The sequence below is a fragment of the Megalops cyprinoides genome, chromosome 11 (genome assembly GCF_013368585.1).
Source record: "Megalops cyprinoides isolate fMegCyp1 chromosome 11, fMegCyp1.pri, whole genome shotgun sequence".
Taxonomy (NCBI): Eukaryota; Metazoa; Chordata; class Actinopteri; order Elopiformes; family Megalopidae; genus Megalops; species Megalops cyprinoides.
In genome coordinates, this window is record NC_050593.1 from 21,183,072 (window position 1) to 21,201,939 (window position 18,868).

Sequence of the window (18,868 nt, forward strand, 5' to 3'; positions counted from 1 at the left end):
TGTATATTGGCAGATAACATACCTCAGGGCTCCTGGGTAATGTCGTCATAAAAGCTATTATGTATATACATGCACTGGTATGACAAAAGCCATAGCCAGTAAGTCTGGCTGGTCTTCATCTGACTAAAGCATTATTAACTTCACGGTCCATCTTTTGCTTATTGCATGATCCTTCCTGATTGAGACATAAGATGTGCATGGTTGACATTCCTCAGTGAGCATAGTTCAGAGGAATGCAACCAGTGACAGTAAACATACATAGCACAAGTGTGGATGTGCTTCATTCTTTGTGGATGTCTGTTGATAAAGAAGGCCATGGGTAAATTTATTAAATATCTTGGATTGCTTTCACGTCAATTAGGGTTAACCAAGCAAGATTTTGACTCTATTTTGAAACTCTATTTTGTGGTAGCTAGATTAATGGTAGTTTACAGTGATGTCACACCAGGTGCCATCAGGCAAACGAATGATGAGCCCCCAGTTCAGTTTGATTAACGATTCAGTGTTCCATGTCCTGTTTCTATCTTCTGAGCTTACAAGAAATTTATTGGACTGGACTTTTCATGGCTGCACACATACATATACACACACATGCATGTACACATAAAACAAGGCACTCTTCACAAGCACTCCTCCACGCTCACAAAAGCAGACTCATATTTGTGCCCACCCACATGAAGCGACACCGTTCCATGCACACACACGTACACAGTGTAGTGTTTGGAGCGGCTGACAGATGGCACGTTTGGAGTCTCCGAACGCTGGCGTGGAGGCGTAGTGCCGCACTCCTGGCAGAGGGTGGGAATACTGAGCACCTGTGAGCCACCAGAACCCCAGGGGAGCTTGCCCATACATGAGTGAGTGCGGGCAACCGGGACTAATTCACACATGTTCACACTTCTCTCTCTCTGCTTCCGATCGCTCCCAGGGGGACGCCAGAACGATGATCCGAAGGGGAGAACACAAACGGGGCCGCTTCCTCTCCTTCCTGCTGGTAGGTCCCACACTAATCTCACCTTCCTTTCTGCAGGAATTCAAGCAGATCCAAGGCGAGCACTGGGAAGGATTGATGTAAACCAATGTACAAAAAAAGAAAAGTCTGACGCCGCAGTGGGCCCAGGTTTAATGTTTTCTTAATCTGCCCCTCTCCCTGAAAGATGTTGCCTCAAAAATCTTTTGGCCCAGCTCCCAGGAGTTAATTTCACTTTATGCTCTGTTAATTATAGTCTTTAAATTCCCCCATCTTACAGTCTTTGGATTAGATAGAGTTAGGTGAGTATCAGCCATCAGGAACCAAACCGCTGATCACCAGAGTGGCCTTGAGGACAACTATCAAGACATGGAATCTTGATTCTTCTTAAGCAGAACTACAGGGGAAAGCCGCTGTTAACTCAGCAGTCATGAGTGGCACCAGTATGTGACATGACTGTATATAGTATCAAATAACTACCCATTAGAAGTATAGCTGCAGGTAGCAAACAAGAGTGCGAGTTTGTGCATTTATTTATTTATTCTTTTTTATGAATACCACAACTCAGATTCAATCTAACTATAATTCAGTTTTTCCTTCACTTTGGGTGACGAATGGAAGGAATTATGCATTTGGTTTTCACTGTAATTAAGGAACAGTGCCACACAAGAAATGAGAACATGGAACACATGCTTAAATTCAGTGCTCAAAGTTAAAAACAAAGTGCAACAGTGTCAGATTGAATCTAGGTGGCCTTTAGATGAATGCGTGGTGCAACGCACTCTTTGATGTTTTGTGCAACTGTTGTTTTATTTATTATTTTGCTTTTTTTAAAAAAAAAATGGACTTAAATTCAATATATTGGACTTTGTTCTTCCGATGCTTTGTGTATTTGTCATCTGTCAATACATGTGTTATTCTGTTTATAGTAGGACATAGTCGCCTGAGAGCTCCAGTGAACTGAGTGTGTTCTCTTGTGGGTTTGGCATTGTCGTCCATTCCCCTCAGACACACACGTACCGGTTTAATTCCCCATGTTTTTAACAAAAAGAGGAACTGAGGGAAACAAAATAAACGGAGCGCAGAGAATTTGGGCTATTTCACGAACACCAGACCCATAGGTGATAAACAATGCCTCTGGTTAAAACTGGCTTTGGGATCACAGAGGTACCGGCTCCGAAAATGAGCTAAATGCATAGGCATACGCCTGGGCCTTTGGTTGAAGTGAAGACCTGGCTCCAGCCACATGCTGTGCAAGGCTTGTTCTCAGAGGTTTGCCACCCTGAGTGGCTTTTAGGTTGTCTGAGAGGACTGTGTCCTCGCTCCTTGTGTCTGACAGTCATCTCTCTGCTCCAGGCTTCGGCTGAGTGCTCCGTTACACCCAGCTGGTCCCAGTTACGGAAAACTGACGCACCCCTCCATAAAACCAACAACCACTCAAATAAATCAACTACAAGCTTTAAAACACTTTCTGATCGCACATAGACAACTCTGAGGCATCCAGAGAGAGCTGGCCCGAGTATTTTTTTCTTCTTCTTACTACTATTTTCCAGTTGATTCAGCCATTTCTTGTTTTTATTGCTGTCAGTGCAGGCACACAAATTAGTGAAAAAGCTCATTAATCAAAGCAAAGATTTGTTCTTGTTACTAATACATGTTTTGCAAGGAAACAACTGACACAAATTTCCTCTCCCTCTGTCTCTTTTCACTCTTACTCATTCTCCTCTAACTCCCTCTCTCTCTGCACTTCTCTCTCATACTCTCCCCTCCCTTCCTCTCTCTCTGCAACCCCCTCCCCCCCATCCCTCTCTCTTACAGGTGTCCACTCTGCCCCTGCTCAGGGCAGAGTACTCCAGCTGCGGGGAGAATGAGTTCTACAACCAGACCAGTGGCAGCTGCCAAGCATGTCCCCAGTGTCAGCCAGGCCAGGAGCCTTACATGGTGAGTGCCTCTACCCACTTCCTGCCTCAGTGTGTACTTTCATACATTGTATGCAAAGACCATTTTACTAACTCATATGCTCATGTTTGCCACTTACAGTCAGATACCCTGTTATAGTTTGAAATGATATTTTCTCCTTAAGGCAAATGCCTTTTGAAAGGAGGAGTCTTGTGGTGAGCTATCTGCTAATATTGACCCACAGCCTCCACTTATGTCATCACAGACCACCCAGGAAGCCATTCCCTGCCTCACACTAACACTCTGCATTTCAAAGGAAAAAACATTAACGAAACAATTCATGAAAAAAAATTATGTTGATTGTCTTGAAGGCACATTCAAAGATGAGAATCCGCTGCCACAAACATGGCACTGTGCAGCTTCAGGCCTTTCGTTGCATGAATTTTCCTTTTTTAGCTGGCACACATGTGGTTTTACACTTTACCCTTCTAGTGACATTATTTTTAAGCGCATTTTCAGTCAGGACAATGAACAGAAAAAGACTAATTAAAACACAGATACACATTGTTAAAATAAATACTACAAACAGTAAGTTCATTTCCAGAAAAAAATGAACAGAGAGTATCTAATCTTATTGATACTGCAGTAGTTGATTAATTTTGGAAATTTTAGTTCTGCGTACATGCCCTCTTGCCGCAATGCTGGCGGCTTTGCTCACCTCACCGTTTGCTCTGTGGCCAAACAACACTCTCCCTGTGTGCGCCTCACTGAGTTCCAATCCACCGAGTGACCACACCCACCCTGTGTTCCACTCATTACACCAAAAAATGAGTCACACCCTCTATAGCAGGGCTCATCAGAAGAACTTATTACAATACTTTAATCGTCTGATGTGTTACCTCCCCCACCACTAGGTGGAGTGGTGGTTATGTGATCTCTCTTCTCAGTCTGTTTTTCACTTGGGTTGTTCTGCGTGCTTGTTTGTCTGTATGTGAAATTGAAAAAAATTAAAATTGATGTTTGAAAAAAGTTGTGAACATTATGATTTACCATTCTAAAATCTTAAGTTATGATTTAGAAGACATTTAGTGAAATTATTTTTAGGACACGGAAGAAATGATTCTACAAAGACCTCAGGCTTCCATTCACATCAGCCAAAACAAATTAAATAAAAATGTGAAAACATAATAACATCATAACAATACAGTCTTATACTGTTACTGCACAACAGTACTGAAACAGCCCTTTAAATAATTTCTTTTCATGGAAAAAAACACTGACCATTGAAAAACACTGATCTCAGATTATCCCAAATGTCCCTTTTTTACTGAACTGTTCAACTCAGCTACCTGAAAATGATCACGTCTTTACTCAAACTTAGCGCAAGTAATACTGTGCACACTATAAAGCTTACCAACCTTTACTCTACATCCTGTTACTAAAAAAGCCAGGCCTGGTTTTGACATATTTAAAGCTTTTTATCAAACACTTGAACATCAAATGCTTCCCTCATGGTGAATAAGGATATAAATTAGAAAGCAGGGAGAGGTTTTCATCTTAGCCTTACAGCTTCAAGGTAGTATAGTGAGTGGCAGTGAGTGATTAATATCATCCTAGCCTTTCTTTCATGCAGAGAGCAGCAGTTACATGTGGGAAAGGGGGTTCTTCTAAAGGTCATACCCTTGTGAATATAGTACCCATATGAAAGGATTCTTGTAGTCTCTCCATGGGTTATTGTGTTTTCTTTCATTTTTACAAGCTCCTGTTTTTTTTTTTTTTTTTTTTTTAAGAAATGCAAAAAACATGGTGGTTGACCATAACCCGTAGAGAGATGACAGGAATGTTTTTATTGAAATTGAGTTTTTATCTTTTGGCCATGTTTGAAAATATTTTTAAATTTTTGCATAGCACCCATAAGCCAGGCAGCCCACTGCTCATCTTGGTAATAACAGGAGTGGGGAATTTTGAATAGCTTTACAAGACCTAACATTATTTTTATGACTTAAAGCGGCTTTTACCATAAAATCACAGAGCATTAAATTACAGAAGAGAAAACACAAGAGAAAACTTGGAAATCCATAGATATTTGATTTCTCCTTCTGTTGAGCAGGGCTTATACCATGCACCTTGACTTGAAATGACCAGTGGATGCCATTTTAATAAAAGCAGATATAAGTGGTCTCTTCTTCAGAGCCTGTGATGTTGTCTTTATTGATAGAACGTAATGCTTTATATTCACTTGGGGGGTGGTGGTGGGGGCGCTGAATTTGATGCTAGGAGTTGAAAGCCTTTGAGAGAACATAAAGAGTAGGTTATCATTAAGCAGTGCCATATGGGGACCAACAGCAGACCCTCAAATACTCATGTTTGAAATTACTGCTGTGACCAATCATATTTCATGTCTTCAGTCTTTAAAGGAGTATGTCAGATTGATTACACCCAGGTTTGATACTTGAGGGCACAGATCAGAGGCATACACTCTTGTGCACCATAGTGTTGAAATATTAGTCATTGAGAGACTCATCAGATGAATTTTTTCAAGGGGTATACTCATGCGATATACTGTAAATATGGAAAATGAAGTATAAGGTCACACAGGGCCTTAGTGAAATACAGAGCGGAGTTAAATGCACAGTTAGTACTGCAATAACCATTTTGTCAAAAACACTTTTCCACTGGTTTGGGAGATCAGAGAAATTTCTGCTTGGTAATTACCAAGTCTTTGATTTCCCTTCAGTCTTGATTTGACTCTGTAAGTTCTATTTATCCTCAAAGGGGAATGATGGATTAAACAACTGAATGAAGATGTTAAAATCTGATTGCTATCTCCAGACAGATTACAATTGTAAATTAACTTCACTCTGCTTTTTCACTTGTTTGCATTACATGCAATTGTTCAGTTGGCAGTTTCAGAAAGCTGTCATGGAAAGTGCAATGATGTTGTGAGTTCTTATATTGGAATGGAAGGGTCCATCAGAGCAAAGATTCAGACAAAGACCACACTCAGAATTTTAATCAAACATGGCCATTGTCCAAAATGTAAGAATTCATTGGAATCTTGTGGAATATTCAAGAATTGACGGCATTATCAGTGTAAACCAAGCTAACCAAGCTATTTTTTACTTCACATAAAATATGCCTGTTCTCATTTAAACTTATAACAAAACAGCTGGGTATTACAACAATAACTTTGAAAGCATTCACAAATAAGACTAACTGATGAAAACTGAAAATATGGACTGTATGTTCCTGCTTGAACTTTACGATAGGTAATTCAGGGTTTATATCCTGCAAGAAGTGGCAGAATGCTGACCTCACTGTTTTATTCCAGAACTGTGGCTATGGCACAAAAGACGAGGATTATGACTGCGTGCCGTGTCCAGCAGGGAAGTTCTCCAAGGGCAAATATGAAATCTGCAGACGGCACAAGGACTGTGACTCCCTGTATCGGGCCACCGTACTGACCCCGGGCACCCCAGAGAGTGACGCGGAGTGTGGCCCCTGTCTGCCAGGGTAGGGCCTCCCTGACAAACCAAATGACACACTTCCACTTGTGAAAAGAGCATGATACAGATCAGTCATGCTTCTCCTTCAAACAGGCGCACTGAGGCATTTGGTCCAGTAATGGATATTACACTGCATTCTGTCTTTGCTTAGCAGATGGTCTTATCCAGGGTGGCCCAGAGTACATGGCTTACACAGTATCCACTTGTACAGCTTAGTTCTCTAACCACTGTGCCACACTTTGACCACATATCAGTCACATTACACCCTGTCACACTGAGACAAAAACCATGCAAACAAGCCTAAATTAACCTTCGTATAGTTACACTGAGACAGCATTGTACTTGTGAGCTAGTTTCACTGAGCGAATTCAAAACATATCATTCATATTGTACAGTACCTTCACTCGGCCGTATGTCAGCAGTATACAGAATCCACTTTTTCCACAGTGAAAATAATTGTTAGTGCACTGCTTGTGGGGACACTGGTATTGGATCTTTCAACAGAACATGCCAGCTTGAATCACAAGAATAAGACTCAGTTGTACAAACTGGATCGTGATTATGCATGTGAAAGAAATACTATTTATCCTGGTCATGGGCACAATAACAGCATAACATAACATATATTCTTGAAGAACGAACTTCCACTCATCCCGGTGAAGAGAGCTCTCTCACCGACAAATAAAAGCTCCAGTTGTTTTGATGGATTCTTGACATGCTAATTACAACACTAATCAGAGAATCTTGTAATCATGGAGAGGCCAAATGGGAAGTTAGGCTGAGAAAAAAAAATCCAAACCCCTCACTCTTAAAGGAGTCCAAATAAACTATGGGGTGGGAGTGCATATGGGCCTTGGGGAAAAAAAACACGCAGAGAAAATAAATGAAGGAGAGTGGCAGTGCGTGGGGTCAGTCAGTGCTGTGGGTGCAGGACCGGCCCGGGCCTGTCCCCCCCTGCGGATTTCCACACCAGAGTAGCCACATGGCACTGATGTGGAGGACCACCCTGTCAGGACCCACTGCGCCACCCCCACCCCCCCCAACTCCCTCCGCTCCCCCTTCCCGGCTCTCCCCAAACCTGACAGGCCCCACGGGCGGCACCACAAACCCACCCACGAGCGGTCCTGGTACCATCTCGGGTTACATGTCTCCCCCGTCTTTTCAAAGACAGAAGATGGAAACAATAGAGTACGTAAGTCATTGCAGGTGTGAATCAGGCCCCAGATGCCGTGGAGAGTTCCCCCTGTCTCCCGCGCAGAGCGGATATGGACCCACACTGTGTGGAAGGCCTCTCACGGCTATGCCCGCTCGCAGAAGAGGATCTGCTGCTAATTCAGCTCAGCTGCAAATATACGAAGTAAAGCTTTTAAAAGTATATTATTGGGTCTCTGGAGCACTGCTGGGGCTTCAGTGTGAATTAATAAATTGGAAAGCGGATTGGGATGGGGGATGCTATTAAACACTACAGAAAGAAAACAAATAAGGACAGCAAATCCCTTAGGTTCAAAAGATGTACTAGTAAGTGAAACCATGCAGTTTCATTGGCCTATTTTTAGAATTACGCCATCAGCAGAACAGAAAAACAAATAAGCAGGCAGCCCTTTGCATCTTTGTACTATAAAAAAGTATAATTCCAGATGCTATTGAGATATACTCAATAGTTTAAGTTATGGCAAACCACATTACAATTTGATAGAATTTGAATCCTAGCTCTGTTTTTTAATTTTTTTTTATTTACATGTACACTTATACATTACACATATGCATATATGTATGTGCATGTGTATTTGTGTGTTATATGTAAGTTCCAAAGGGTATACTGTGAGAATAAATAAAAAATAAAAAGTGAGAATGTATTTACTAGCCACAATTTCACAAAAAAGTTTTGAATTGTTCACCACAGTTTTTCATACAAAGTGGCCCAAGCTCAGCTCAACCTCACACTGTCAGACTGTCCCTGCAGGGGGCTTGTGTGAGTTGCCCACTCTGCATGTCGTTATGGCACTACATGTATTTTTGGCTTGCTACTTGTATTTGTGGTTTTGGCACAGGCTGCCCCATCCCACACTCTTCATTGCAGCATTCTGGGACAAAGAGCAGGTTTGCAACAGGGGGTAGTGGGCGTGGGTCTGTGTGTATGGGACACACCATAACATCTATAGACACTTAATCAACAAACCCATGGTTTTGGTGTACAATACACTGTGGGGGAGTATTGTCTCATCTCAAGGCAAAATCATCTGCCTGCTTGAAGTGTTTACACCTGAAGCATAACTGTTTATCTTTTGCCCTCTACAGTTTGTGCAGCATTACCTCCATTCTTTTCAAAACCGTGCTGTAATTATAGTTCGCATATCAGAAATGATAATAAGATCTGCTAAATTAATAATGTCTTTGGTCTGAATGCAGGTATGCATTGCAGAACCATGTGCAACTTGAAGTTGCTGTCAATGACAGGATTCATTTGACAGATAACAGATTCATTCATTTAACAGATACAGATAGAAGATGCGTGATGAGATTATGTAGAAAGCATTCATACAAGCAAGAGTTAGGATGTTGTCAAAGCTAGGTCTGCTGTAATCCTGCCTGTCTGAGTTGGCCATTAAGGGAGCCCAAGGCCTGAGCGAGGTTTACTGGATAACAGTGCTTGCATTTGGTCAACTGGCTGCATGTTGCCAAAGTAAACCGCTGGTGAAGTGGGCTGGGGGCTTGTGCACTCAAGAGTCATGCCGTTTCCCTCCACATTTGGCTTGGACCACCGTCTGCCTGTCATCATGTGGACACACGGCCAGCACGAACTCTTCCAAAATCTCTGTGTCCCTGGGTTGAAGGACTATGAGGAGAATTTCCTTTAAAAAATGGAAGCAGTTCTCGCAGTTCCTGATGTAGGAACATGTTTTTCCATTCTCTCTGGCTCCCAATTTGCAGTAAATCTCACTGGCTTGTTGCTCTGGGCTCTACCTTCACAGCCTCTGTGTACTTCTAATCAGTCCCATCTTCAGAGCACCTTGGAAGACAGTGCTGTACTACAGGAAGTCATGGCAGGGTATGCATTGTAGTTCTATGAAAACAGGGCAGGAACAATTTCCTCGTTTTTGATTAATTGCCTCAATTTTAGAGTTATGCCTGCAAGGCCCAAAAAGATGCTATGAAATCTTTCTTTCGTCTAAGATTTCAGGACCGAAGGCAATAACCTTTTTTACCCTCAGCCGCAGTTCAGGTCTTTCCAAGGTAAAAGGAATAAATAAAATCTTTATTTGCACAACTCAATTATGTATGACTTTCCATATTTCTGCTTGGCTTTACAGTGGAAAAGGAGGTCTGCACTCAGTTAATTAAAAAGAAATGATCGGAGCAGCCAACAGACATATAAAACTACACGCTCTCTGATTAGGGTTACAGTCGTGGCTTTGGCATTTGTCACCGTATAAATCAGGACCCTGAAATATGCACCTGTGGTTTTATAGGGTCCCCAGTGACTGTAGAAAAAAGCTCACACTATTATCACATTCAGTAGGCTTAGGGCTACTTTTCCAGCCAGTAAAGCAATAAAGTTTGAATATAGATTTAGAACAAAAGGGGTCTGTTCAAGCCACCATTCCAATCAGCCATGGGCAGTTTGACCATCAGCCATGGCTATAGGCTGACATGCAACAGGTCCTGCATGGTGGATGACATCTGATCTGAATAAAATCTGAGCAACTTTATTCAGAAAAATTTTCTTGACACTGATGAACAATGCATCCAAAGCATTGCAAAGCCTCAGCTGCCAAAAGAAATGTTCACTCATCTCAAAATATCAGCACACTGTTGAATAGTGCATGCCTGCCTTGCTTCTCTGGCAATCTGTATTCACCCTCATGTCTTTCTTTGCAGATACTATATCCTGGAGAACCGACCACAGAACATCTATGGGATGGTGTGTCACTCCTGCCAGAATGCTCCGAGGAACACCAAAGAGTGTGAGTGCCCTCCCTAGGCTATAGTTGCATACCGTATTGCTACTGTATGGGACCACTCTGCAAACATGCAGGCCAACCTTCTCATAATCCTGTATTTTTTTCATTTGTCAAACAGCTCTATAGAGGAGAAAAGTGAGAGATGAAAAAGTAGAGGCATTCCCAGTATTTGTTGATTCACTTCCAATTACATTTTCTAACAACTCTTCAACAAGAAAGGGAAATAGTTAGCGAAATCAGCTGGTTCAGTGCATGGGTGGAACAAATAAAATATTGTACAATATATACAAAAAATACTGTTACTTTTGACTTCTCGAGTTTTCCACCTCTGCTGTAGTAACCCCCCTCTTCAACTACCCAACTAATTGAAAACCTGCTTGACTTAGCAGTTTTATATGTAACATCACACAAATTTATTAAATATAGAAGTGATTTTGGTGAGGATTGTATTGTTTCGTTCCTACTTTATATTTCTGTGACGGAGTGCCGTCACTACGGTTGAGTATGCGCTCTGACTGCCATACCAACGAGCCTGGCTCTTTGGCATCGCGGTCAAAGTCACATGGGTTGGTACCCCACAGACCCGGGTTTGAGGCCAGGTGGGGTGACTGCTCTCACCCTTCGCTACAATTTCTGTAAGAGAAAGTTCAATTCTGTCAAAGGGATCCTGACCCTCAATATAACAGTGCCATGCAGATAGCATCAACTGCATCATGAGGGCACTCCAAGAAATTCTCATGCTTTTTTAAAATTAGCAGGATTTAGTGACTACTGTAGCATTTATGTATGAGCACTCAACTCTGTGCCACTCTTCATGTGCTTTGTGTAGAAGTGCTGTGTCATAGGGATGAGCAATGGTTCCACTTGGGTTTGTGTATTTAGAATCCTTTCTCCCAGTGTGGTGCAGAAGGGCCCACACACATTTTGTCGAAATCAGGATCAAACCACAGCTATGCCACTCACCCTAACTGCAGAAACCATTACTGAAAAGCTGAAAAAAAGAAACTCTTAACGATAAAAATAGTGGGTGATCAATAAAAACTAACGGGCCTCTGGAACCTGTCATTGGCAGCGTTCACGTCTGATGACTATTCAGAGATTTATTTTCCTTCTTTGGCTCTGGCTCTGCGCTTGGCAGATCATCCATAACATCACTGTCCTGCTGATTGCATTGCATACTTGAAGACATAAGTCTGTGGAAGAAACCGCAAGCTCTCTGTGACACAGAACAGAGCTCCGCCACTCAGTGGCAGGCCCTCTTACAGCTAAGAGAGCGGTGAAACTGAAGGTATACCAACCAGTGTTTGCTTGGTCGGTGGTTTTATTCCCCTTAATGTTTAAGAGCTATGGAAAAATTCTGTAAAACACCAAAAGGTCTTATTCCAAGTGTAAAAGAGTTCTCATTAATGCCTATACAACCAATACGATGAATGCACCAGCTATAGGTTTTTGTACAGCTGCAGGACTTTAGTGTAGTTTTGAAATGGAAAAATCTTTCCATACTTCACCCAAAGACAGTCATTCACATCCCACTACTTTATCATGGGACATCAACAACTGTCAGAATTTATGAGGCCTGCTAGGAGCATACTCATCAGGGTTTCATTACATAGTTAACTAAGTGGTTAACCTTTTTACCTCCAAAATGAAAAAATATAAGCAGAAAAATAATAGGATTTAATTTTCAGTTGCTGAAATGTATAAATTCCTATCTCAGCAGTGCAAATTGTAAACATATGAAATTTTCTCAACATGGCAATCCTGTCATGCTCCTTAATAACACATCTAGTAATGCTTATTATTAAAAAAAAAACAAAGCATCATCATCAATGTATTTTTAATGTTGCATAATGCAGTTATTGATCCTTCATTAAGTATTTACAATGTTACAGTTATATACAATGTTACAGTTAATCCCAACATCCTGAATCCCAAATCCTGATAATTTTAATAACTAGCTAGGTGAAGAGTTTATCATCATGTACAAGCATGTCTAACTCTACTTATATTGATTTGTCCTGAAAGACTGAATATGTATAGACAAAGTTGCTGATGTTTTAATTAAATGCTAATTAGGGCATATGTTTGAAAATATCAAACATTCGAAGTAGAAGACTTGAAGATACTTGTTTCATGCAGAGGCAAGATAGCACTTGCCAGGTGATCTGCACACTTCAAAAGCTCCCAACATAGCTTGTATCTAATAATTAAAAGTACAGAGGGTGGAAACAGAGAGGGTTATTACCCTGTTGCTGTTTGCATTAATTGTCCTGTAAACAGTGGCTACCCATATTCTGTCTACCTAATGTCCTGTAAATGTGTTCACATCTTGCATGACTTTCACTGCTCTTTTTTGCTACTCAAAGAACATTTCGTTTTTCCTGGATATAATTATGCCAGTTATTTTACTTTCCTGTAAAATGTTCTTTGTTTTGAATGATTTTGAGGTCATGTAAAAATGACTGTGTTTTAGAAACTACAAATCCAATATCAAAAAGTTCATAGCAAGTCCACTGTAAAATTGATGTGACATAGCAAGCAGAAATGGAACACAAAGACTAAACATGACATACAAGCAAAGACAAGCACACACACAGAGAAACACAGTAGGTGAAAAGAGGACAATATACCCACAAAATCCATCCCACAAAAAAATGGGAACATCCCCCCACAAACAACAGTCTTATAAACTCAACAAAACTGTTCAAAACAGCGCAAAGGATCATGGGAGCCACAACACAAGCTGAGTAAAGGGGGGTTTTGAATAAGGAACAGCTCATTACATTACATTATTGTCATTTAGCAGATGTTCGTATCCAGAGCGACTTACATAGGTTACAATTTTTATCCATTTATACAGCTGAATAAAGAGAAGTACCTTTCCTAACGGTACAGCAGCAGGGCTCCTGTGGGGAATCAAACCAGCAATCTTTCGGTTACGAGTGCTGCTCCTTACCACGATGCTACGCTGCCACCCTCATATTTGTTAACTTTTGCTAATCGTATTGTCATTAGTCACAGTCATGACTAAAGTAATGAAAGTGACAATTAAGGTTCCAAAAGAACTAAACATGTGACCTGACTGCAAGTGTTGATTGGATGCCTTTCCACAACCTGTTTACTCTGCATTTCAAAAGGCTATGGGGAATCTCATATTTGGACATACACACACAAAGTCAACTGGCCTTATAAAACTGATTTACAAATACTTGCTATAGTGAGTCTTTTTCCATAGTCCAGTTCCAACTTTTTAGCAGTTTGTCTGTAAACTGTTACAGTTGTATTCCTCATTATTTAAGCTTATTGCCAACAAGGGGAGAATTAACTAAAAGAGCCATTGTGAAACTAATGGAATTCTGATGGTCTGGCAGTTAGTCAGGATAAATAAATGTTTTTAGTATTTTTCAGGATGAACAGTTAATATCAACCTTCACAGATCCTCCCACTGAGTCTCCACAAGAAGAACAAATGAACACATAACTGTAGGATTAATTTTTCAAATGACTGCATGGTTGCTTCCTTTCCGTTTTCAATAGCAGACATTTAATAACTACTAATTCATTTTTCAATCTGTGGTGCAATTCTGTTTGGGTAACTTCTTTGCATTAGGTTATGTTGAGTTTCAACTAGACATTTTCTTCACATCAGGTCCACTGACTACTCTTTCTTTATCATTGGTCCAAATGTTTATTACACCACCAGGACAGATGCTGAATTATTTTGCCTAAAGTGCGTTCATTATTTTCACAGATTTAGTGGTGTACCACTACTACATCTGTAAGTGGAAAAAGCCATTCCTTGTCGATTGAGGGGCTGACTTCTACTTTTTTTTGCAGAGGAGCATAAGCCCTCTATCATTCTACAGCATCGGCTAGCCTGACTAAAACCCACAGGGAATTTCACAAGGCAGTTTAATGCACAATGGCATTAATAACTGGTAATAATGCATGCCGCTGGGGATTGCCAGAAACCATAATAACTAACAAGGGTTTAAGATGGCTTGTTGAGTTTAACAACTATACTAAATGAGTGATGGCGTAGCACATTGCAGCAATTGTAGCTTCAGCAGTACATACTCTGTCCAACGGACTGAACTCACACAGGGAATGAATAGTAAATAGATGGCTCGAAGGTACGCTCCTAGAATACAACATAACATACTTCTTTCAGTTTGGCATATGACAAAGCTATCTGACAAAGCTCAGGTTCTACAGACACCCACTGAAGTAAGAGTTGAAAATAAAGTCTGGCAAAGAGAAGCCATTGCTCATTTGATTCTGTTAGTCATTCATCTTGCTTTCACCAGCATGAGTATTTCAGTGATTACCTCAAACCAGACACATAATACCAAGTCAAATTTAGCTCATACCATGCAAGGAACACATATAAATTTGTCGTCTCCTCTCTGGCATTGGAAGTCAGCACATGAGATCACAACATGGTGTTGCTTTAAAAGTGTCATCACCTGAAAATAACAAACACAGTTCTGAACCAGGATAAAATATCTTTGAAAATTGCTGAGTGTGTAAAACAGTTCAACATGATTAATTATATCTCAATGATCATCATAGTATTGGCACTGTTAATGGCAGAAGCGTGTAACCCTCAATGAACATGCAGCACCCATCACTCAAGAAATAACATAACCTAGTTTAGTCTATAATCACAAGTGCCAAAACTATTAGATTATGTCAGGCTGAATAAAATGAGCTTTCAAAACCAATCTTATATTTCTGCTTATTAGCTCACAGGGCTGAACGTGGCCAGAAATCCTGTCATTATTAGCTGCAAATGGCACCATGTGTAAAACAAAATTTAATTTTCATGTACAACTATTATTAGGTTTGGACAGCATCGTTTATAAGTCTCATAAAAATACAAAAAAAACAAAACTTTTTTAGGGCATGTTTTTTTAGGCTTTGTCTTCTGTTTGCACTGTGTTGATCTTATATGGCAGTGAATTTTTGTAGATGACTCTGAAATTGCGTTGTGTGAGTTTGTATGGATCAGTGTAAATGAGTCGATGCAGAGATGTCATTTTGGATGCTGTCCTGTGTTGCAGGCATGCGTACCACAGCTTTGTCATCAGGCCGTGCCACCAGTGTCTCCTCCACCAGCACAACCATCTTTCCACAGCCGCACAAAGGTCTGGCACACCTTGGTGTCCTGCCATTCACCACGTCAGCCAGCACACCACACATTGGCTGAAAACATTAACAATTCTAGACTTCAAATAGTAACTCCATTGTAATCAATAGACCCATTCACAACTTAAAAACATACTATAACGTACATGGTTGTATTTACCAGATGAATTCAAACAGTCCAATCAAGCTATGCCTTCTTGTTCTGCTCCTTAGACATGTTTGAAATTGCTGTGGTCTCCTTCAATGCCTGTATGGACTGTTGATGTTTTGTGTTCTCTTTGTCTAAGATCCATCTGGGCAAGGCCACTTAGCAACAGCTCTCATCATTGCCATGTCCACCATCTTCATCATGGCAATCGCCATAGTACTGATCATCATGTTCTATATACTAAAGGCCAAACCCAGCGGCCAGGGTGAGTCCGAACACACACACTCCTCACCAAGAGCTTGCATGCACACACATACTCGCACTTAGATTTTAGGACGGTCAGACACACACAGAGTCAAATGCTTATAGATCATATGAAAATGAGCCCAAAGTAAAAGTAATTCTACTCAAAACCATTTTAGTGCAAACCAGGGGTGTTGGAAGGGAAGAAAAGATCCATTCTGAAGGGCATGAAGGAAAATGCAGTTTTCACATATCCCCTGAGATCCACAGCAAACTGATGGTGTATATGATCTCCAGCATGCTGCTCTGGCCAGGTGGTGAAGGCAGTAGAAGCACAGACCAACAAGCAGGAAGATAAGAAAGATGCCCAAGGTAAGACACTCTCATTTCTTGTCTTGTCTAAACAGTGAAGAGGGATTCCTGAAAAACATGTTACTGTCACCCTCTGATTCTCTCTTGCGGTGCTCAGTTTACCTCCTGTTATAAACCAAGGCATAAGAACAGCATGACCCAGGTCACACCGGGTCCTTGTACAGGGAACCATTATTTTAGGCCACATGTGGCTTCAATGAGAGCTCAAACAGCAACACGCCTTCAAGAGGGACACACGGGCAGAGCACACGCTGCATCGCATTGGGTTGCTGACAACCCTCAAATAAACCTAAGCTAAGTTGGGTTTGGTGTGGTCCGTCATTCTGAATGTGTGACTGCTTTTTGTGTTTTTTGACAGTGTAGTGGTTTGCATACCTCTGGTGCAAGGCCTAGATCAGGCTGTCTGGACTCCCACTGGCAACAAGATGTCAGAATTCATAAGAGAGAGGTGGTCTTCTTAGAGGACAATGCTTAAGATGGGTTTTATATATAGGCTAAAAAGACATCAAATGCTCTGATGTTTCTCAGACTTTTTTGACCATTCTAAATCATGCATTCAAAGGTAAATTATATCAATAATATCCACCATTTAAAGGCATTTTGATGACATAGTTATAAATCTTTGAAACAATAAAACAATACCAAACAAATGAGGCACTCATTATACATTCAACTGTACTTACCAAATATGGTTGTCAGGAGGCAGCCATGCACAAATGTTTTCAGATAGTAAAAACTATCACATTACTTCCTCCAGTAAATTGCTTACATGTTTTGTTGATGGCTACATTACAGTTGCTTAGCAGAGGCTCTTATCCAGAGCAACACACACAACATACAAATTTGTCATGTTATCCATTTATACAGCTGGATCTTTTACATAGCTCAAGGGTACAACAGCATTGCCTCACGGGCGGGAGACAGCAACCTTTGGGTAACAGGCCATGTTTGTTATCACACTTGTACCCTATCACGCTACCGTGGTCTACTGCAGAGAAAAACAATTGAAGTGTTCCTGTCAAGTGTTTTACATAAAAAATAAAATCAGCCAAGTGCTATTACTAGTGCTTTCAGGTATTTTTCCCTGCAGGCAATCTAGGGGATACTGAGTTATGTCCAGGCCTCTTTGTGTCACCCAAGACTGTCATGAAGAGAAGAGTATCTGCCCCATCCTGAAGTCTCTTGTAAAATGTGACCTATATAATAAGGATAAGAATAATGATAAAACATGTCTGAACATGTTATGAATTAATGTAGTTCATGAATCATTTAATGTGTTCATCAGCAGTTAAATGTACTGAAAAGTCACATTTAAAATATTTGCTTGACTTGACAGTGGTGCACAATAAAGCTTCTGATATGGTAATTCTTGGACATGGCAGGATATGTAGCATGTAATGGTAAACATAGCCTAGTGTAGGACAGTATATTTTTATAAAACCTTGGGAATTAAACTATTTTGTTCTAATACGTTCTAAAGAATCAACTTGACTCAAATCCATTCATCCCAACCATAAATAATGTACCATCTTGCATAACTCTATAGTTCCATGTTGTTCATAATAATGGTCTGAAAAAGCAACTCATATGGTAGCTAAATTACACAGTGTCCAAGCTGATGCTATGGGCTTTCCAATGAAGGAAGCTGTGTGGTGTAGTAGTCAGGTGACTACTTCAGTAGGTAAAAGGTTTTGGGTTCCATAAGGCACATCTGCTTCACCTGTGTGCTTTAAACCTTTCTGATGAAAAAAAGAATCCTGGATCACAACTTTAATCTTTCTTGTCCTGGTGACTGTTAAGCTGCAAAATGGGAAAGATAAAAACAGGGCTTCTCTGCAAGCCTCACTTCACCTGTATATAAATGGCCCACTGTCTTTTTCATGAAAGCAACGCCTTTAGTATCAGCATCAGGATTAACTGTGATCGACAGCATCAATATCGCTCAGAGCACATTAATCAGTAATTGCTCAAATAAGAATCATTACAGTTAAATTGCACTGCCAGCACAAGCTTCTGGAAGACAAGTTGGAAACTTGTTCATTTCCAGCTTCTTAGGTGGTGTACTTGTTCCTCATCATAGTTTTTAAGGAGATTACCGCTGTGACATGCTTTATTTGGCACATGTTGGTCTCTCTAACAATTTTATTTAATGTAGCAAAATACAAAGTGGTTTTCTTTCTTTCTTACATTTTTTGTAAATAAAAAAATGCAAAGCATGGTTCAGCCTCCTATAACTTTAAAAATAATTTTCTCAGGATTAATCCACAGCAGACACAGTATCCCTAATGAGAAACCATTCTGAAATCCTCATAAGGGCTGCACTGTTTCTTTTACAGAAAATGTAGTCATCTTCACAGAAAAAGATGAATTTGACAAACTGAAGCCCACTCCACCAAAGGCGGTGAAAAGGTAAGCAGGAACATCCTCATGCATGCCAGACCAAACTGTACTCCCTCAAAAGCCTGCTCTTTGATGTTAAGATCAAGTTTACATCTCAAGAAAAACGTTTTACAACAATTTCTAAGAAATCTGGCCACAATACACAAAAAACAGACAGACAATGTCCATCCTTAAAACAGGCACTAGTCCTGGGTTTTCTGACATAAGTGCAAAAAGAGGTT

At 40.6% G+C, this 18,868-nt stretch overlaps 1 protein-coding gene across 1 annotated transcript in view; it reads left to right on the forward strand.

The window, feature by feature from the left end:
• Nucleotides 1-18,868, forward strand: part of edar (ectodysplasin A receptor) — a 38,655-nt gene that overhangs the window by 13,985 nt on the left and 5,802 nt on the right. Inside the window, exons 2-9 of the mRNA XM_036541123.1 lie at nucleotides 929-994; nucleotides 2,789-2,911; nucleotides 6,201-6,382; nucleotides 10,255-10,340; nucleotides 15,400-15,483; nucleotides 15,772-15,897; nucleotides 16,173-16,247; nucleotides 18,584-18,656. Of these exons, the coding sequence (XP_036397016.1) occupies nucleotides 944-994; nucleotides 2,789-2,911; nucleotides 6,201-6,382; nucleotides 10,255-10,340; nucleotides 15,400-15,483; nucleotides 15,772-15,897; nucleotides 16,173-16,247; nucleotides 18,584-18,656 (800 nt within the window). The 5' untranslated portion in view covers nucleotides 929-943. The remainder of the gene's footprint in view (nucleotides 1-928; nucleotides 995-2,788; nucleotides 2,912-6,200; nucleotides 6,383-10,254; nucleotides 10,341-15,399; nucleotides 15,484-15,771; nucleotides 15,898-16,172; nucleotides 16,248-18,583; nucleotides 18,657-18,868) is intronic.